Genomic DNA, 21,677 nt, shown 5'->3' on the forward strand with positions numbered 1-21,677 from the left:
TCCCATGTACCTTTAAAATCTAACCATGTGTCGGGTAATAGGGATTGCAATGAAAAACGGGAAAAAAAGGAAAAACTGAGAAGCTGACCACCGTGGCTAACAGAATGCAGCGAGCCTCGGATGCTAAGATCTCATGGGCCAGCCCTCCTGCCAGAAGTCCAGGTGGACGAAAGCATTACGTTAGTGGCATAAATGAGTGTTAATCCAGCTCTGAAGAAAATAAAATTTTGTGCTTTCTTATCACATTTAAGGAAAAGAGAACAGTGGTCTCTTCTCAAACACAAGCCATTCCCCTCCTTCAAAAGACCCGTTCGTGCTTTTCTGAGCGTGCTCCCTGGATCACCTACATCGGGGATGTCGGTTAAAATGCAGATGCCCCCCCCCCCAGGCCTACAGAATCAAAATCTCTGGAGCCTGGGGAACCTTTAGTTGTTAACATTCCAGGTGATTCTCAGGCCCCTTACAGCGTTGGAACTGCTGCTTCCTTGCTGAGCACCAATTAAGCCTCCAGGCTCCTCGTGAAGGCTCGCTCCCAGTGGGAGTTGAGTGGTTACGGGATTGTTTTGGGTCCTGTGCTGTTCCACGCATGGGTTCATTTTAAGCACGTAAAATGTTGAGCATCAGAATGGGGCGTCCTGTGAGCATTCACTATTCAGTTGCCGGCGTTGCTTTCTGCAGTGTTTTACACATACACCTATTAAAAACAAAACCAGGACAGAAGAGATTCTTCCTCCTGGTGTTGACCTGGTTAGATGCTTTATTAAAAATCTCAGCACATTGTTTTTGGACACACTAGCAGTTTACCGTTAGGACGCAGATCTGCTGATAGGAAGCACGAACACCTTGATCCCTCTCCTGGACAGAAAGTGTGCCTATACCCCTGAGCGCGGAAATGCAGACGGACCACATCTGTCTTGTCCAACACCCCTCCCCTCCTTTCTGATACGTGATTCTCAGGGTTGCCGTGTTAGTCTAGGTAACTGTCCAGCTTGGGTTTTTGGTTGCCTATGTTCCACTGTCTGGGATTTGACCCCCACCATGGCAAGCATGGGGAGCCGCTGAATCCCAGAGTGAATCAGAGAAGGTAGAGGGTTGTGTTAGGGGTTTGGGGACTCAGGCAGAGAGAAGGCCCCCCCAACCCCCGCCCTGGAGGGGTACTAACTCATCTCCCACATAAACCTGGGCCCCAAGTCCCAGCCCCGCTCCAGAATTTCGTCTTCCCTCCCCATTGAGGCTGTGAACCTGCCTTCAGGTGCTCCTGGGCCCGGTGGAGGTGATTATTGAGATCTGATGATCCCCATGGACACAAACATCATTCAATAAACTAAGAATAGACGCCCAGCAGAGAAAACCAATTCCCGGGTCAGAGGTCAGAAGAATGTTCCAGAATATATAAGCGTTTCACAGACGGATCCGGGTTTCCTGCCCTTGCGAGCACACAGGGGTGGTGTCAGGTGTGGGGCAGAAGGCCTTGACCGAAAACAGGTTTCTGGGCTGTCCTCTTGGTCCTTGAAAGCGAGGTTACCGCCTGCGTTACAGTAGGCCCTTTGAATAATTGCCATATTTTCCCATTTGCAGGAGACTCTGGCATCGCAAAACACAAAAATGATTTCATCCCTAGTCATTTCACAGCTGATTGATGAGAATAAATCAAAGGCAAACCGGGCCGCTCTGTCCGCGCCCTGCGCGCCGGCTCTGCACGCGCATCCGGCCAGGCCGTCGCAGGTGAACCGCAGCGGGGTCTCCATCAGCCGGGCGTTCGCCCTCCTTCCCGGGGGCAGGCTGGGCACTCAGACGCCGGCGGCGGAGGAGCCAGGACCTGACACGGAGCTGCGACCCAACGAGGAGAAGCCGTGCAGCGGCCCCCAAAGGGGCTTTGCGTCCATCACCATCACGGCCAGGCGCGTGGGCCCCCCAGCCAGCACCCTGGCGTGGGAGGCCGTGGGGGACCCGCGGTGCACCGAGTGCCGGGCCCAGGGCGCTCTGCTCCGGGACCCCTTTGCCCCGGTTGGGGCTGCCGATCCCCGTCGGCACCAGGGACCGTTCCCCTGCGCGGAGTTCTCCAGAAACTGCTCTGTGGTGAGGCTGAAGGCGCCCGACACGGACCCCCGCCTGTGCGAGGGTCGAGAGTACTGGATCACCGATGTGGACAACCGAGAGAACAGTTTTCCGCCAGGCGCCCCGCGGTCGGGAAAGGGGCCGCTGGTGTTCAGCTCCTGCGTCCATGTCAGGGTGTCTCAGCAGTGCCCGAATTCCATTTACTATCTAGACCGGTCCCTCTCCGTCCCCATTGAGCAACCTCAGCTTGCTGGCCCTAAAATGCACAGGTCGGTCCTGTCGCTGAGCCTAAACTGCAGTTCGCACGGGTTGACACCAGATGGAGCAGACGGCACAGCTAAGGGAGGGCCAATAAGCCGCGCTTTGAAGCAGGAGCTCCCGGAGGGAAACCCGAACCTCCTAGGCCCCCGCTGGAACCCAGGTTTGCAAGGAAGCTTCTCGAAGGAAAACCCGTCCTTGGAGCATGTGCATTTGGGGCCTGGCACCTGTCCTTGGAGGGGCTCCCGTCTGTTGGAAAATGAAGCATTCTCGGGTGTAGGAGTTCACCAGGTCACTGTAAGAAAAGGGCAAGAGGACGACACGACTGGGCACACGGCTGGCGGTACCAACCAACTGTCCATTCACATCCCTGGCTGGAGTTACACAGCAGGTGAGTGACACTCCCGGCCTCGGCAGGTGGGGCCGGCAGGTAATCTGTGCAGGTAGTCCCCCCCAGGGTGGGTAGGGGTTGCTTCTACCGGACTTATTTCAAGAAGTGGTTCTCAGAAGCATCGCTTTACGTTCTCTGCACTAAGTTGGCAATTGGTAGCTCAGTGTTGATGTCTGCCGTAGATTTTCACGGATACTGTTATGGATTCTAAGGACCTTCCCTCAAAGTTCTGTTTACAGCAATAGCTCCAGACCCTGTAATGTCACGAGCAGGAAACTGTAGCCCCCAGATGAAGTTCTTTTAGGCCCATATCGCTCCAAAGCAGGAGGAGAGAACAAAGTGCTGTCCCCGCCCAGAGGTTTTGTCTCTCTGGTCTGAACATTTGGGTTATCTGGAAGGGCTTACAGTCCTGCTCTTCTTTACCTTTCAATCCAACAGTTGGTCTTTATGGATTGCTCTTAGGAATATCGTCTAGAATGAGGTGTATGTGGGGGGGGGAGATTAGTAATTATGGGACATTTTCAAGAAGAGGCAAATTGGGGACTCTCCTTGCTAACGAGCAAAAGCAGCAGTTTTCTGGGGCAACTTAGCTAGAATTTGTTGCTATTTCTGCCATTGCCAGGGCAAGGCAGAATTCCCAATGTCAGCAGCCCTGGGCACACTTTACCTTTCTTAGGAGACCAGGGAGAGGAAAACAGGCCTTAGCCCAACACCAGATTTCTTTCTCTGATAAACTTCCAATTTTCAGTTTTACTTTCTAGGAGAGACTCTGATTTATGAATTAGTGACTTTCCATTTGGGGAAAATATTTAAAGATAATAGCAGTAAAATTAGAAATGCAGCATACGTACGTTAATTTTATAGTGTAATTTTTGTCCATTAAGGCTTTATTAATTAATAAAAATGACTGTAAAACATTTTAAGCTATAATGTGTGTAGAAATGGTAAATGATGTAATTAATTTTAACAAATGTGTGTATATTGAATGCACAGAGATTCTTAAGGCAATTTGACATGGCTTTCAGGTTGATTAGACCATCGAAATGCCTCTGAGTCTTACAAGACTTACTGCAAAAAGGAAGACGTAAGCCCTTATCAGTGTGGCAAAGATGGGCCTCAATTTAGTATTTTTAAGAAATCGCTCAAGTCAACCACTTCCTCTTCCTCGGTGATCAAGATTCCAGAAACGTGCAACCTACATTGTTATATGTCTGCCACCCCCACCCCCACTGAAGCTCATCCTTGTCTTTATGTCGTGTCTCGGGGTGCGAAACAATCATCTGGATTTATGGTACTTTCAGCAAAGGGTCTTTAAAAATCACTAGAGCCAGGTCGCAGACATTGATTTCAGGGGAGAGAAGCATGAGCAGAGAAAACCCCCCACCCCACCTTATTTTGGCTTTGGTGCAGAGAAGATATTTGATTTTGATTTTGACTGCTCGTGTAACTGATGTTCTTAGGCAAAGAGTATCGGATTAATTCTACTTCCCATGGGCCAACTTCCCTCAGAATAACTCTAGATCCCAAGGACTCCATCTAGAGGATTTGAGTGGCTCTGAATTGTGTGGCTTCATTCTACCATTTGAGGAAAGATAGTCACAGAGGTCAGGTCACCTTTTCTGCGAGTTGCTCATCTATTACTTTCTTGCACAGTGAATATGGACAAGCCACCCTCACTCTCTGAGCCTATTTTCTCATCTGGGTAGCTAGAGAAGGGGTGCGTTTGGTGTTCTCAAAGGTCCTCTCTAGCTTAAAAAAAGCTCTGCTCTGTTTGCCTGAGGTGAATCTGTGAGGGAGAGTGTCCATGTGACTCTGGGTCCCTCAGTCACTCACCATTTGGGCACACGCCTCAGAGGCGTACGTAGGCACGCTCGCTCACACAACCCTCCCCGGACTTCCATGCTTTCTCACTCAGACACTCATTTGCAACGGGATGTATTTCTTCCCAGGTGACAAGAACGCACTTCTTGTCCACATCACTGAATTCTTGCCTGAGATTTATAAGCACGACTCGCGGGCTCTAACTCCCTCAGTCTGTCCTGGGCCAACCTACATAGCGCTCCGAGCGGGAGCTTGCTGACCTTCAGTCTTGACAGACCGTTCTAGCCTTATTGCAAATGCCTTCTGATAGGGGCAGTGCTCATTAAAACTCCAAGGAGCCGTTGGTGTTTCCTGTCTGGAGCTGGGACCTCATCGGAGGCATTCTTGACAGCCTCCTGTGGTTACACGTGCTATTAGCAGTCTTCATATTTCATACACACTGAATCCGATTTCTTTTTATCTGGAGGATCCCCGAATCCTGCGTGAGCAGCACCCTCTCCAGCCACCTTGCCGACATTCAGCAAGGGAGGTGCAGTCTGGAAAATTCTACAAACAGAGGAAAGGCAGTTTCAGTTCTAGTCGTTAGGTCACCAGACAGGAAGTCCTATACATTGTGTTCTAGAATGAGCCTCCAGGACACGCACGGAGAAAGGTCACTAAGATTTGGGAAATGGGAGACTTGAAAAATTTGGCATGGTATAGATAAACCAGGTCTATTGGGACATCGCATTCTGACAGACACATGGGAACCTGTTTTCTTTCTAGAGGCTGAGGGCTTAGGAATTGCTTCCTGCTTTGCCCTTCTCCTCAGCCCCTGTGTGTTCATTCTTTGTATCTCCACTCTTGGTGGTCTCCTGCCAGCACCCGCAAGATGGGCACTGTTAAGCTCCCTGCCGTGCTCTAAGGAGGGTTACCTCGGCTTCAGCACTCTTCCTAGCAATGACCACAGCATAGACCACGCAGATCCTGGATGCCAGGCCCTGGCTGACGTTGGTTGTGTCCATTACTTGGAATCCTTCAAACCATTCTGTAAAGACAGTGTCATTATCCCTATTTTGCAGCTAAGACAAATGAAGCTTGAAGATGAAATGATTTGCCCAGGTCCACATGGCCATGAAGTGCCAGAGCCGAGAACCGTCCTGTGCACTTGGTGCCGGCTATACCCTCTCAGTGACAGCCCTAAGCAGGGCAGTTTGATTGGTGGGGGACTCACTTAGTGGTGGGCCCCGTCTCCACTATCCCCATGATGGGAATGTTTGAAGACCACTCATGGACACATGGAGTAATATTAGTATCTGGTGGCTAGAATTTATTGGGAGAGGGAGTTACATGGTTAATTTCTAATTAAATGTAATAAGCCATGTCATTTGGTACCGTTAGAATTTACTGGCACAGAAATCCTTCCCAGACTGAAATCCTTTCCGGACTATTCTTTGTAGTGTTCTATGGGATATGCAGTATTGATCTGAACAGTTCTGTCTTTGCTGGGTATTACGTGCCTAGAACAGTACCTATTGCCAGCTTCATTTTGCATCTGTGGCCTAGAGCTGAACCTTTTCCCTGTTCCCAAGACATCCATGGAAGCTGGTTAGATGCTTTTGGAGAAGAAACTTATGAATGCATTTTTTGTTTGCCCCAAGCATTGATGTTCTGTGGTGGACTTTCCGTATGCCTCGGCCAGCGCCCAGGCTGCTCGTGGCCTTGGTCAGAGGAGTCCTCGGTGGAGCTTAGCGTCACTGTACATAAACATGTGACTGGCTGCAGAGGATTCACTGGAGAGGAATGACCGGATCCTTGCTGGATCACGAAGTGTCTACTGTGTCTACTCGTGTTCTGACGCTATAATCTAACACATGTGTAGTGAGGCAGGTTTATTTCGTGAAGAAAGTACTTCCGTCCCTTCAGGGAAAGTGACAGACTATATGCATACGTGTCAAGCCCACCAGAGAAAATCTGCATTAGGCTCCGCTCCTTCAGTCCCGTGAGAGCTTCTTACTAGAGGAGCCCTTATTTTACAAATATGATTTTTCTTTAATGATCTAAAACTGGGGTCTACAAACTTTTTGGTGGAGGATTAGATGGTTTCCATAGCAACCACTCAACTCAAGCAGCCATAGACAATGCGTAAATAAATGAGCACGGACATGTTCTAATAAAACTTTATTTACAAAAACAGGCAGTGGACTGATTTGGCCTACTGGCTGAAATTTGTTGACTCTGAATCTTCCAAAACAAACTTTACCCTGTTTGCCAGTCTTGCACATTGGATTCTCTGGAAAGCCAAATCTGAAGTGGGGGTCAATGGGCATTTATTAGGGAGTGGTCTTGGCATCTGTGGATGGGAAGGGAAAAAAGGCAGGAATGGGCAGAGGGAGAAGTCCCTTTGTGATGCAGGCAGGGGTTAGCAAGAACTTTTTGAGGGAAAGGCTTTTAAATCGATTCTTGAAGCATAAGTAGAGGGGCCGTCGTGTGCCAGAGCTTTGAATTGTGGCACCTTGGAGTTGCTGAGAAGGTCAGTGCACCTGCTGGTGAGAGACAGAAGCAGGTGAGGCCGCTGCTGTGGGGCGTGTGAGGGCCGTACTGGAGCTGGGGAGGTGGGAGAAGTCTGATGCCGGAATTCACAAGCCTTGAGTACCGGTGAGCTCGGGAGGAGGGAGCCGGAGACGTGGCAAGGTGGACTCCAGATTGCTGCCTTATGGATCTAGAGAAGGCGCTGCTGTTTTTGTGTATAGACTATATCTTAGAGCAGTTTTAGGTTCACAGCAAATTTGAGAGAAAGGCACAGAGATTTCCTGCATATCCCACATCCCACACATGCACAACCTCCCCTACTATTAACATCCCCACCTGAGTGGTACACTTGTCACAATCAATGAACCTACGTTGATATGTTATAATCACCCAAAGTCTGTAGTTTATGTTGGGGTTTACTCTTGGTGCTGTACGTTCTACGGGTTGGGACAAATGTATAATGACATGTGTCCACCATTATAGTATCATAGAGAATAGTTTCACTGCTCTAAAAAGCTTATTCATCTCTCCCTCCCACTAACCCCTGGAAACCACTGATCATTTTACTGTCTCCATAGTTTTGCCACTTCTGGAATGTCCTGTAGTTGGAATCATACAGTATGTGGTCTTTTCAGATAGGCTCCTTTCACTTAGCAATATGCATTTAAGATTCCTCTATGTCTTTTCATGACTTGATAGCTCATTTGTTTTTAGCACTGAATAATACTCCGTTGTTTGGATGGACCACAGTTTCTCCGCTCATCTGCTGAAGAACATTCCGGTTGCTTCTAAGTTTTGGCAGTTATGAATAAAGCTGCTGTAAACATCTGTGCCCAGGTTTTTGTATGGACGTAAGTTTTCAGCTCCTTTGGGGAAATACCAAGGAGTGTGATTGCTAGATCACGTGGTCAGAGTATGTTTAGCTTTTGTTGGTTTGTTTGTTTACTTTTACAGAAAGCTTTCCCAGAGTATGTTTAGTTCTGTAAGAAGCTGCCAAACTGTCTTCCAGAGTGGCTGTACCGTTTTGCTTTCCCACCAGCAATGAAGGGGAGCTTCTATTGCTCCAGTGCTCACCAGCATTTGGTGTGGTCAGCCTGCTGGATTTGGGCCATTCTAATGGGTGTGGAGTGGTCTCTCACTGTTGTTGTAATTTGCAGTTCCCTGGTGACCTAGGACGTGGAGCATTCTTCCGTGTACTTTTTTGCCATCCGTGTATCTCCTTTGGTGAGGTGCCTGTTAAGGTCTTGGCCCATTTCTTAATGGAGTTGTTTGTTTTCTTCTTGTCAAGTTTTAAGAGTTGTTTGTGTGTTTTGGATAACAGGGGAGGAGGTTTTTATCCAGATGGGGAGGACGTGAGGAGGAGCAGAGAAGATCCCGAGCACCGCTAGGTCAGGATGTGTTTGAAGTGTCAGCAGGACGTTCCAGCGTGGTCGGCAAGCTGGGGGTTGGGCCCGTGAATCTACAGCTCAGGAGAATGTTCTAGGCTACAGGTGTGGTTGGGAGGCTTCTTCCTAGAGTCGATGTTTCATGCGGCAAAAAGTTTGAGGACGCCCAGGGAAAGAGAGGGACAGGGACTGAAAAGGGTCGGGATGCAAATATTTGAGGTCTGGCAGGAGCAGTAGCTGTCTCCCACTCAGCAGTAGCACTCAGACCACCCCACTTCTCCGTGCTGGAGTCTTAGTGTCGCCTGAGCTGTGCCACGTGCTTCTCGGCTTTCATCTCTCTACCGCTCCCTCAAAGGCCATGAGGTAGGAACACTTTATCTCCAGGTTCCAGGTAAACAGGTACAATAGGTAAACAGACTTGCCCTGAGCCACCGCTAGTTGTGGGGAGAAGGGCAGGCTTCATGCTCACCCATCTGGCCGTGTTCCCCAGGCCTCCTGATGGCACATCCCAGGCCACCATTGTCACCTTTGCACTCGGACTCATTTGCTCCTGTTCTTGGTATTGACCATCTCCCCAGGCTCAGAAGTCTGGGTCCTCTTTGAACTCCTTCCCTGTCCCTCGCTTCCCTATTCAGTCACTGGCAAAGCCACAGTCTCCCACAGCCGTCCCCCATCCTCCACGTCCACACCCACTACCCCCACCCAAGCCTTTAATGCCTCCATGAACTTCTATGCCCAGATAGATTTATTTTCCTGACTATAAAACGAATACATTCTAGGCAACTGAGAATAATAAAACACAGAATAAAAAGCTTAATAATCATTGTTGATATTTTGGTGTATTTGTTCCATTGTTTTTTATGCATATATGTTTTTTCTTTTAAATAGTCGAGATCCTGCTACGTATGTCATTTCCCTCTGGGTCTCTGCCACTTAGCACTGTGTCATAAATATTTCCTGATATTAACAGTACTTTACAAAGAACATTTTATTGACTGAAATGGTGTGTTTTCTGGACATATTATAGTCTATTTAACTATTTCTTCATTCTTGGCGCTTAAAATTGTTGCTCATTTTTCACTTTTTGGAATAAATTAATGCGGACACTTGGTGTGTAAGGCTTTGCTAGATTATTTCCTTTTGGAAAACATCCTTTAACTGGCATGTCTAGAACAGAGAGTATCAGCCTTTTTAAGGTTCTTGGGGCACAGTGCCAAGTTCAACTCCAGGAGAAGTCTAGGTGGAGGCTTCTTTTCTCAGGGCTGTGAAGGCGCTTTCTGTATGTGCTTGGCCAAGATTAGATACCAATCTGCTAAGTTTTGCAAATTCCAAGATGAAAAATCTAGTCTTATGGTTTGAGCTGGCATTTCTGTGATTGCTGGTGAGTGTTCATGGTTCCTGCTTCTCACCTTGACCTTGGCTGTGGCTGTCCCGGTGACCCCACCCCTCATGTCCTCCTCCTTTCGGCCTCAGCAGCTGGACATCTGGGGCCAGATCGTTCTCTGTTGTGGGGCTGTCTGCACACCAGAGCGCGTTTCGCAGCACCCCTGGCCTCTGCCCCCTAGGTGCCAATAGTCTTCCCTCCCAGTGGTGACCAAGTCAGTATCTCCAGACATTGCTTGGTCAGGAGCACATCAGAATCCCTGGTGGTTGAGAACCGTGGACCACACTAAGCCCAAACGTCCTTACAGCCCGTGGGGATTGTGGGCCAGCCGCTCAGCTGTCCTCATTGCTCACAGATTGAGATGTGGCCTCAGCACGCAGTGCAGCTGCAGGTCTCACGTCTTCACTCCCAGGACTTCATGGCCTCTTCATATGATGCATTTGCTATATTGCGAGGGCCATTTTCTTCCTCTAGATTGCATGGCCCTTGAGGTCAGGATCCAGGTCTGAGCGTTGGCATTGGCCTTTCCAAGGCCGGCAGAGAGCCACAGAGCCCAGAGCCCTGGCACAGGACCTGTACGCTGGGTGGAGGGCAGGCCATTTTGATGACCCAACAAAGCCTTGCTGATGTCAGGGTCACTTAAAAGCCAGCTGCCTTGTCTTTCCTCAAACCACTTCTCCCCGTGGCAATTTCTAAAACCTCTCTGGCCGGGAAAGGGTGGAGAGCCATGTAAGATTCACTGTCCAGAGGTAGGTTGTAAAAAAGTGAAGTGAAAACTAAAGTATTCCCACTTGGTTTTAAAATTTAGCGGGAAAAAGTTTCCAACTATTGTTTCCCTCCAAGAACTCAATGAGAGTAAGTATTGCCATGGGACAACTTCTTTATTACCCTTTAGATGGTCGAATTTAATGCTAAAAGAGAAAACATATGGACAGTGTTGCAAAAACATTTTGAAGGTTTGTGGGTTTTTTTTAATGTGTGTTTTTTCATTTAGCTCTTGGTCAATCTTGATGGAATTGTGTTGTTTTCCCCATAATATTGACTATGATGTTCAGATCATCTCGCAGAGTGTCTACGATCTCTAAAAGTTGTTCATGTCAGCTACCCCAACTGTCTTTATGGAAAGAGGGGCTTCCCCCCCCCTTTTTTTCCTGAGTCATTCCCTTAGTTGTATGGGTGGCTTGTGTCCTCATGTAGTTTAGGAAATGATTGTTCTAATGGGCCATTTGCTTGGGTTTGCCAAGGATAAGATTAAGAGACCTGGTTTCAAGGGCTGAGGCGGGCTGATGGGATACACGGTCTGATCTTTTAAATTAGGCAACTGCAGAACTGCCATCTGTATCTGCCTGAGAAACGGTGATCATCGGGGGACTTAGTGGAAGAAAGACGGTGGGTGGGGTGAAGAGACCCATCTGAGTTTCAGTTCAGGCTCTGCTAGCTGCGGACCTTGCGTCACGAGGAGCACTGAGCATGGTGGGTGTGCAGCGGGAACTAGTTATCTTTAGACCTCTGTGCCACCTGAGCTGTCTGTGGGAAATTCATGTAGACGTGATCTTGGAAAAAAGGATGGTCATAACGGTGAATTCTGTAAGGAAACGTGGTCCAGATATCCAGATATGGATGACCCTGAAAAAAGGGGAAGAAAAATGTGAGAAATAGGTGGTGTGTTTCACTCCCTTGGCTTCATGAGTTTTGCTCTTTTCCCCATTATCTTAAAGTAGAAGATAAGGTCTTTCCAAAAAATATAAATTTATTTTCCGGGCTACCGACTAACTTTGGGAGGAGAGATGAATGAAGATGGTAGGACTAGCCTGGAAAGTCATCTTAAGCCATGTTGCCCCAGTAGCTTGTTGCTAAATGCAGAAATTGTTCCCACATTGTTACATGGGGTCATTTATATCCTGGATTAGGTGAGAGCCCCGTGAGGCATCACTGTGAATGAAGCACCACGGGCACACAGGGGACATTCTGGTGACCTTATGTGGCTTAGGGGCTACCATCGGAGTGGGGAAAATGTGTTCTCAACCAGGGGAGGACATCAGACACACCAGGGATGCTTCTTCAAAATGCCTGCACTGGACTGTGTGCTGGAATGCTGTGTCTCCCCTGTTAAGAGCCCTTTTCTGAAGGCTGGGGAAAATAATTTTCCCTCCACCCTCCTAAGTGCTCTCTGGGGCCCCTATAGAAAAAAGGCAGATTAACAAGAGAAAAGCAGATCAGTTCATTGACATGTGTACATGGGAAAATGCATGCATGGGAAATCGGATCTGGAACAGCGGCTTTAGTGTCCCAACTTATATATAGATCTTCAACAGGAACAACGGTTCTGTGCAGAAGTGACAGGAAAAAGAAAGCAAGCAGTTTCAGGCTTCCAGGGTCAGGAACGCAGGGAGGAAACCAATCGCAGATAAAGGCTGATGTTTGTTATGTCCGTCGCACTGGCGCTGTCTCCTGGTTGATGGGTCTACACTTGTCTCTGGTGATTAACTTCTGTCCTTGGAGAGAGGTGGAGAGTGGAGGAGGGACACATTTGTAAATTTATGTCATGCTTTTAGGGCTTTTCTTCTCTCTGCCTTTTCTCAGTTGCTTTCAGCTCAAAATACTCCTCATGCAAAGTGACCTATTTTGGGGTGCCATATGCTTCTACCCTTCAGGGACAGTTCTGTCTGGAGGACAGCATATCTCTTCCACTATGCATCTCGATTCTCTGCTCTCTAGGGCTAATGAACAAACTCTTCAAGGTTGAGGTTCCCCGAGAGGTCCTGAAGGGCAGGTGCATGGGACAGGTGTTCTCTTTGCAGGAACGGAGCCTTTGTCATGCCTCGTGCGGTGAGAGTCTGCTCCCCCAAATGCCTGCCCTCGTCCACTCCCATTCTTGTGATAAATGTAGGAACTCACAGTACAACTCAGAGTCTGGGCGAGGACTATGTAAATTGACCTGTTAGGTGGTGGTTTTCTATAGATCAGAAGTTGGAGACAAAAGCTACCGAAATCCAGGTTTCCTAATTAGTTGAGACATTGGGGTACAAGGACTGCATCATTCTGATCTTCTGTAGAACTGCCTTTGTCTTCACGATGCTTCAGTGTGTTGGGTCATGAGCCTACATGAAGGGTGCGGATCATTCATATTAGATGATGCCATTTATGTGGGCCCCACAAGGAATAACACCTCTACATTCCCTTTCCCAGAGCTGTGTGTCTTCTGAGCGACTCTTAACCTCTCAGGGCATTTGGTCCACACAGCTCCTGATGTTTCCCCTTCGACATTACCAGAAAATCCAGACAACGTCGACGCCCATCTTTGGTAAATACGCAGAATCTTATGGCAATATTTGGTGTTCTGGCTTTGTCTTATCTTGCCCAGGTACAAATATTTGCGTTGGCTGGAACGAAGGGAAAAATTGTATAGTTTTACTTAAAATCTTCTCCCTCTTTGGGCAGGAGACTAAATTGAAGGCCCGGGCGTGCATGGCAAGGTTCGTGTCCATTCAGCAGATGAGAAGCTTTGGTGTTTTAAGAAGAGAGAGGCTTATCCATTTTTGCATAAATGTGGCTTGTATTGTGGTGGTTTTGATCGGGTGGCCCGTGTAGATGGTGACACTGACCTTGAGTTCCAGTGGCATCCTGTCCTGCACCCCCATATATACACGTGTAAGATTGAGTAATCTGCTTCAGTTCAGATGTGATAGCAAAGGAGCCATGAAGAGCGGTGCATCGGACCCCAGCCAGCAGAGTTTGGGAGGGGTGGTCCTTAAAACACATCAAATGTCCCAGGGTCATACATTTGGAAGATGTCGCTTACCTAGACATCAGGGAGAATTTGTGCTGATGTAACTGGTGTAGGAAAGTCTGACCTCATTGTCTCAGCCCCAAGCCGTCCTTGGCTGTCGGGACCCCTGGGAGCTCTGTGGTTTCTCTCCAGATCTCACAGAATCCATGTAAACGCTTAGAAAAGGCTGTAAATGTAATGTTTCTCCTTCAGTTCTATTGTTGTAATGTTTTCTTTCCCTCTTGTTTAAAAACAAAACAAAACGTGCATTGTAAAAGTTACAATGTAGACAAGCAAAAAGAGGAGGACAGAAAGCAACCATAACCCTACTACCCACGGGGAATGTCACTGCGGATGAATCCGTAGATCTTTCCAAATAGGTAACTTGGATGCAACAAACATCTTTTTCCTTTATTCTGTCTCTCCAGTCTTTTCTTAACAGAAAGGGGGTCATGTAAGACATCATTCTAGAAGGCTGCTCGTTCTCAGCAGTGGACTGTGAAGTTCATTTACGTGTCCTACAATATTCCCATTAACCCTGTAATGGCTACGCGGGCTTTCATTGCATGGATTTACCTGGGTTTGTTGTTGTTGTTTGTTTTTAAAACCTTTTTGTTGAGTAGATTGTTTCCATTTTTACATCTTTGTAACAACGTGTGGGTAGGTGTCCTTGTACAGAAATCTTTGCGGGCATTTCATATGATTTCCTTAACCTAGATTAGTAAGAATTTCTGGGTCAAAGGATAGGCAGAATTTTAAGGCTTTTATTTTTTATTTTTTTTTAAGATTTTATTTATTTATTCGACAGAGATAGAGACAGCCAGCAAGAGAGGGAACACAAGCAGGTGGAGTGGGAGAGGAAGAAGCAGGCTCGTAGCGGAGGAGCCTGATGTGGGGCTCGATCCCATAACGCCAGGATCACGCCCTGAGCCGAAGGCAGATGCTTAACCGCTGTGCCACCCAGGCGCCCCTAAGGCTTTTAAATCGAGATTTCCAAAAGATCTTCTGCAACAGGCATATGAAGTTACACTGTCGCTACATAAACACCAGCTGCCCTGAACAAGCACAAACATTCAGGGTTGGCGTTACAAAAATTTCCGTGCCATTTTGATAAGTGAAAAATGATGTTTATGATATGTTAGTGCATATTTTTTGATGTCGAACTTTCCCCAAGTGATATGTTTCTGCTTTTGTAAGTTGCCCATGTATTTTCGTTGCCCACTTCAGTCTTTTTCCTTTTGAATTTTTATTTTAGAACATACTTTTGTATTTTAATGTTGTTTATCACAACTTTTTAAACTTTGACTTTTGAAAGGATTTAAATGAACAGAAGAGTTTCAAAGGTGGTACAGAGCATTCCTGTAGAGCCCATATGTCTAGCTTCTCCTTCTGTTACCATCTTACATGATCACAGCACTTTTCTCCAAGACAAAGGTTCTCAACCTCGGCACTACTGGCATTCTGGGACTGGGAGGTTCTTGGCTGTGGGGCTGTCCTGTGTGTTGTGGGATGCTTAGCTCCATCCCCGGCCTCTATCCAAGACGCTAGAAGCAAGTCCCCCTCTCTCCCTAGCTGTACAAGCAAAAATGTCTCCAGACGTTACTACGTGTTCCCCCAGGAGCAAAATCACCCACCGTGAGCATCCCGGTCCTAAACTAGGCGATCAGTATTGCTGCAGAGTGATTAACTAAACTCCAGACGGCATTGTGATTTCACCAGTTTTTCCACTGATGTCCTTTATCTGTTCCAGGATCTCATCCAGGGCACCATGTAACATCTAGTCACCATGTCTGTTTGATTTTTGGCAGTTTCCTCAGCCAGTTCTCCAGCTCCTCTCTGTAAATCTGTAATTCCTCCGGATGAGTGTCCTCAGATGGTAGAAGTTTGGCATCTTTTCCCTAAATGGTTTGCCAATCGTCTGTGGACTATTGATGAGCTAATCCGTTATTTCTCTACTGGCTGGAAATGCCAATCCTGTATCGGATTTATGTTTATATGAGGATTTCCCTGACTCATGCAGTTTCCTTCTAGAAATTTCCATGCCTTTTAAATATTATGTGACTCTCAGAAGCTGCTCTGTTACCACATAGGGATTTGAGAGGTGGGGAATCTTTTTAGATACTCCTAAGTGTCAAGTCCTTTTGGCATCTGATGTGTCCCATCACTGCGGGAGTCGGGTGCGGAGAGGCTCTGGATGCCATCATCCTTTTTCAAATTTTAATTTTATATTTTAAAAAAGCCCTCGCAGCTCGATCCCATACTCTGTTGTTTGCTTTTAATCAGCTCTATGGAGGTTTAACTTACTTACCTTAAAGTACACACCTTTAACCTATGTGCCCATGTGTCCAGCACCACAGTGGGATACAGAATATTTCAGAAAAATAGTTGCCTCCTTCCCAGTTCAGTCTTCCTCCTGCCCCCGTACCAAAACACTGCCCATCTTCTTTTTGTCTCTATCCTAGAATCTGTATAAATGGAAGCAGTTTGGGCTTTCTCTGTGGAAGGTTTCTTCCACTCAGACTAGTGCTTTTGAAATTCGATATCACAACGTCTTTCTTGAATTTCTCTCCATGATGTTTTGTAGCTTTCATGATAAAGCTCTTTCGTGTATTTTGTTAAATGCATCCCTGCTTATTTCACATTCTGAATGCTCCCTAAAATGAATGATAGTGATTTTTAAACATTTCATTTCCTTTTTTTTTTCTGCTTACACATAGACATATACAATTGATCTCTGTGTAGTGACCTTGACTCCTGCAGTGTTTCTGGAAGCGTTTAATAATTACAGTAGTGTTTTTTGTAGATTCCCCAGGATTTTCTGTGTACACGGTAATATTATGTATGATTAAAATTTTACTTATTATTTTCCCACCTTGATGCCTTTACTTTCTTTTTTCTTGCCTTATTGCACTAGATAAGACTTACCAGTAAAATGTGGAACAGCAGTAATGAGGTGAGCGTCCTGACTTACTCCCTTGTTAGCTATAGGGATTTAAAAATATAGATAGGTAGGTAGGTAGGTAGATAGGTTCCATCTGCCAGTTTGAGAAAGATTCGTTCTATTCTGATTTTTTCTTTTCTTATTCTAATAAAAGATATAACATAAAATTTGCTATTTTAACCATTTTTGTCTCCACAGTTTTGTGACATTACATATAGTCACATTGCTTTGCAACCATTACTACCATGTATCCACAGAACATTTTTCATCTTGCGAAACTGAAACTCTGATTCCCATTCCCTCTCCCCCAGTCTCTGGAAACCACCATTCTACTTTCTGTAGGAATTTGACTATTCTAGGCACCTCATATAAATGGAATTAAACTTATATATATTATAATAGTATTTGTCCTCTTGTGACTGGCCTATTTCACATAGCACAACGTCCAAAGTTCATCTATATTATAGCCTGTGTCAAGATTTCCTTCTTTGTTAATGCTGGATAATAGTCCACTGTATGGATGGACCACATTTTGTTTACTCATCTGTCAATGAACACTTGGTTGTCAATGGACCCACCTTTTGGCTATTGTTAATTACGCTGCTGTGGACATAGATGTACAAATATTTCTTTGAGTCTCTTGCTTTTAATTCTTTTGGGTATATACCAAGAAGTAGAATTGCTGAGTCATATATAGTTCCATGTTTAATTTTCTAAGAAACCACCATACCATTTTCCACCGCAGCTGAACCACTTTACATTTCCACTAGCAAAGCACGAGGCTTCCAATTTCTCCAGATCCTTGTCTGTAGTCGTCATTTTCTGAGTTTTTGGTAATAGCAATCCTAGTGGGTGTGCAGCAGTATCTCATTGCATTTGTTTTTTTAAGATTTTATTTATTTGACAGAGAGGAAGAGCACAAGCAGGGGGAGTGTAATTCAGGCAGAGGGAGAGGGAGAAGCAGGCATCCCGCCCAGTGGAGAGCCCGACGTGGGGTCAGTCCCAAGACTGTGGGATCATGACCTGAGCCGAAGGCAGACGCTTAACGGACTGAGCCCCCTCCCCCCCGGCACCCCCATTGTGGTTTCGATGTGCATTTCCTTAATGATTCCCTAAGTGGTGTTGTGCATCTTCTCATATGCCTGTCAGCTGTTTGTACGTCTTCTTTGGAGAAATGTCTATTCAAGTCTTTTGCCCAATTTTTATTCTGCTTGTTTCATTGTTTCTCTTCCTAATTTAATGAAAGCTTTTATTATTGTTGAATACTTACATGCTTTGTATGTACCAATTGAGATAATAATAGGGTTTCTCTTCTTTATTTTGTAATAGGGGGAATTATATAAATTTTCATGATAAATTGTATGTTTCTAGGTGAAACTCTAGTCATGATGCATTATACTTTTAAAAATAAATATATTGCTGCATTCTATTTGCTAATTTTTTAGGAATCTTTTTTTTTTTTATTCTTAAGGAACAGTGGTATGTCCTTTTTTGAAATGTTTTGGTATCAGGAAAATACTAGTTTTATACAAAGAACTGGGAAGTGTTCTCTTTATTTCAGGAAGAGACTTTGGAGAGTTGTTATTATTTCTTCCTTGAAGTGTTTGGTAGAAATCACCAGTGAGGTCATCTTGGCCTGAAGCTTTCTTTGTGAGAAAGCTTTAATTATGAGTTCAATTTCTTTAATCATTATAGCACTAGTCAGTGTTTCTACTACTTCTGGACTCTGTTTGGTAATTTGTATCCTTTGAGGAATTTGCCATTTCATCAAAGTGGTTGAAATTATTGCCACCAAGTTGTTCATAATATTTTGTTACTATCCTTGGATCTGTAATGATGTTTCCTCATTTTTTTTTCTGGTACTCATAATTTGTGTCTTCTCTTTTGCCCTTATCAGTCTAGCTAGAGGTTTATCCATTTTATTGAAATTTTTCCAAGAATCTAGGTTTTGTTCCATTGGTTCTTTTTATTGCTTGTTGATTTTCTGTTACACTGATTTCTGCTTTTAGCTTTATTATTTCTGTGTGTGTATTAACTTTGTCCTAAGTTTGCTCTTTTCCTGTTCACTTTTTTAGCCCGGGGGCGGGGGGGCTTAGATCAAATGTTCATGTCAAATATTTTCACATAATTATTTCAAGATATGAATTTCCTTCTAATTTTGACATCCGTTTTTCACTTCAACTCTGTTCAAAATCTTTTCTGCATATGCTCCACTAATATCACTTTGATTTATGTATCTTCATAATGAGATTTAATACTGATAAGGCAAGAACACAATCACTACTCCTTTTTTTCCCCCCAAAATGTTATTAGCTATTCTTACTTAAATAGAAAATGTAGACCACTTACACTTATTTTGATTACTGGTATATGCGGATTTATCTCCATAATGTTACTTAGGCTTTCTCTTTGTCCTATCCTTTTTTTTTTTTAAATCTCTTTCATAACCTTGTAATGAATTAATTTTTTCTATTCTATTTTTTTCTCTACTATTTGGAAGTTATACTCTTTATTTCTATTATTTCATTGACCAGCTGGAAATTGTAACATGTGAATTTAACAAAGCCGAAAACTAATATTTTTAATCCCCTCTCAAACATTTTAAAATCTTAACTCCCATCCCCCCCCGTCCGATTGATCATTATGTTTTAGTTCTATTATATATTATAATTCTATCTTATTTTGTTTTGTGACTCCTACAAATCTAATGTTGTTTTACACAATCAGTGGTTAATTTACCTCATGGTTACCACTGCCTGGGCTCCCCTTTTCTTTATGTCCGTCAGATCTTTGCTGCTGATATCAATTTTCATCCTCCTCAAATACATATTTGAGATGTCCCTTTTGGAGGTACATCAGACTGGAGAGAAACTGGTGATAAACTCTCCGAATTTGTTTGGGATTGGGGAAGGTGGGAATTCTAAAAACATCTTTATTTCATCGTATTCTTGAACGAAAACTTTGCAAGGTATAGGCTTCTCTGTGGACAATTATCTTCTCTCAGCCCTTTGCAAAGGTTATCCCAGCGCCGTGGGCTTCCAGTTGCAGAAGGGCAGCTGCAGGTCTAATTGTTGACCTCTGTATCTTTTCCTTGTACTGTTTTTTAAGATCTTCTGTTTGTGTTTGGGATCATGCTTCACCAGGACAGCCTTAGATGTGGATTTCTTTTTTGTCATTTGCATGATTTGTTGTGCTTCATGAATCTGATGATTCTTTTGATTAGTTCTGGAAGTTTCTCAGCCATTTTTTTTATTTCTTCTTCGTTTCCTCTATTATCTCCTTTCAGTTCTGCTCGGATGTATTTTGTACTCATTGCATCCTCTCTCCTCCTGGCCTGCCTTTCAGTTTCCATTTATTCGACTCTCTATGATACATTCATTAAACTGTGTTGGGGTTAGTATTCTACTTCACTAATTCTATTTTCAGCTCTATCTAAATTCATCTAAGTTTTAAATTTCAATTAATACTTTTTTTTCATGATGGGGGGTGCTTTTAAGGTTTTTGTTTTTGTTTTTAATTGCTCTGGTCAGTTTTACAGTCTTTTATTCCTCACTGGTAATTTTGATGAATTCTTTTATTCCTTCGAACATGTTAGTTATTTCATAGTCCCTGCCCACTATTTCTACTATCCGAGGCATATGTGAGTCAGATTCTACAATTTCGCTTTTACCTGCTGACTTTTGCTAATGGTGGTTGTGTCTTGCATATATTGTGATTTTGGGTTCATATATGTACTGTGGTAACCAGTCACCGTATATGGCTCCTCTTTGGTTGCTGTGATTCTGAGCACATGTTCATTGGAACTTTATCTGTGGAAATTCTAGGTCCTAGATTGGGGATAAGTTCCTCCAGAGATTTTCCGGCCTCTCTGAGGTAGGTTCACATTATGCTAAAATTCCAACCTGTGGTCGTTCACACGGAGCACGTTGTGTGAATTTTGGCCCCAAGCCTGAGAGGAGATCGACTTGTGATTATGACTTGGTGTTTCATGCAGGGGTTTCCAGCCTGACTTCCCGCAGTCGCAGTTGCCAGGTTTGGTCTGCTAGCCTGTTTGTCCTTAAATCCGAAGCTCGAGGTGACCAGAAATCAGCAGTTGCCCTTAGGAGGGTGGGTTGGTCTCCAGTTTTCTTCTGGAGCTCTGAAGGGTTTCCTTACTTTCCCGCAAGCTGAGTCCTATATATAAAATATGTACTTATGCTTATTTCCAAGGTTTTTAGTTGATTTTTAGCATAAGAGTGTTTTGAGTATCTAGTTCACCATGTTTCAGGAAGTAAAATATCGTATTGATTTTTTTTTTTCAGTAGAATTTTCTTAAGTTGGCCACCCATTAAAAAAATGTTAGGATTTTGGGGATATTTTTAAAAACTAAATTTATAGACTAATGGTCATTGTCACAATACTAATTTTTAAAGCCTGTATATTATATGCCTCTTCATTTACACAAGGAAACTTAAGTGGCGCTTATTTTAAGGTTTTTTTTTTCATGACCCGATTAGGCTTTATCTAACATCATTACAGTTTTTCTCAAGCTATGAATCACAGTGACTTGTTTTCCATGTTATTAAAAATTCTCTATAAACGTGTTAGTTTAATATTCAGATCATATAGTGATATAAAATGTTTAACCATATTTCTCATGTTGGGCATTTTGCTTGTTTCTTAATTTTTCACCCCTATAAATCACACTTCCTGTATATCTTTGTGTGTACATCTTTGGCCACACTTCGCTTGTGTTCTTTGGCAATATTCCTGGAAGGAGGATTGTTGGATAAAATATTTGTACATTTTTAAGGCTTTTGAGACCATATGACCAATTGCTTTACAAAATTGTTGCCGCAGCATGTGCCCATTGGCATTGCAGAACTGGTCTCCTTATGTTCTCTATAAAATCAAGTGCCTATATATTTATGCTTTGCTAATTTGATAGGTGAAAGAGCATATCTTAGTCATGTTTAATTTCAAATGAGATAGAAATGTGTATTGGCTATGTATATTTCCTGCTTTGAAAACTGTCTTATATTCAATCTCCCCTTCAGCTCCTTGAGCATTAGGGTTTTCCTAGGGGTCTTTAAAGGTACCAACTGTTTTATGTCATCAGGGACCACGATGGTTAGCCTGTATCATTTGGGTCAGTGTATAGTCACCCCTAAGTCATTCTG

The 21,677-nt window shown here is 44.4% G+C and overlaps 1 protein-coding gene across 1 annotated transcript in view; it reads left to right on the forward strand.

The window, feature by feature from the left end:
- Positions 1-1,443: 1,443 nt before the first annotated feature.
- The window catches only part of C6H10orf90 (chromosome 6 C10orf90 homolog), a 62,069-nt gene continuing 41,835 nt past the window's right edge, over positions 1,444-21,677 (forward strand). The window contains exon 1 of the mRNA XM_087862573.1: positions 1,444-2,707. Within this exon, the coding sequence (XP_087718699.1) occupies positions 1,606-2,707 (1,102 nt within the window). The 5' untranslated portion in view covers positions 1,444-1,605. The remainder of the gene's footprint in view (positions 2,708-21,677) is intronic.

The sequence above is a fragment of the Ursus americanus genome, chromosome 6 (genome assembly GCF_024610735.1).
Source record: "Ursus americanus isolate L20-20 chromosome 6, mUrsAme1.1.p, whole genome shotgun sequence".
NCBI classification, from domain to species: domain Eukaryota; kingdom Metazoa; phylum Chordata; class Mammalia; order Carnivora; family Ursidae; genus Ursus; species Ursus americanus.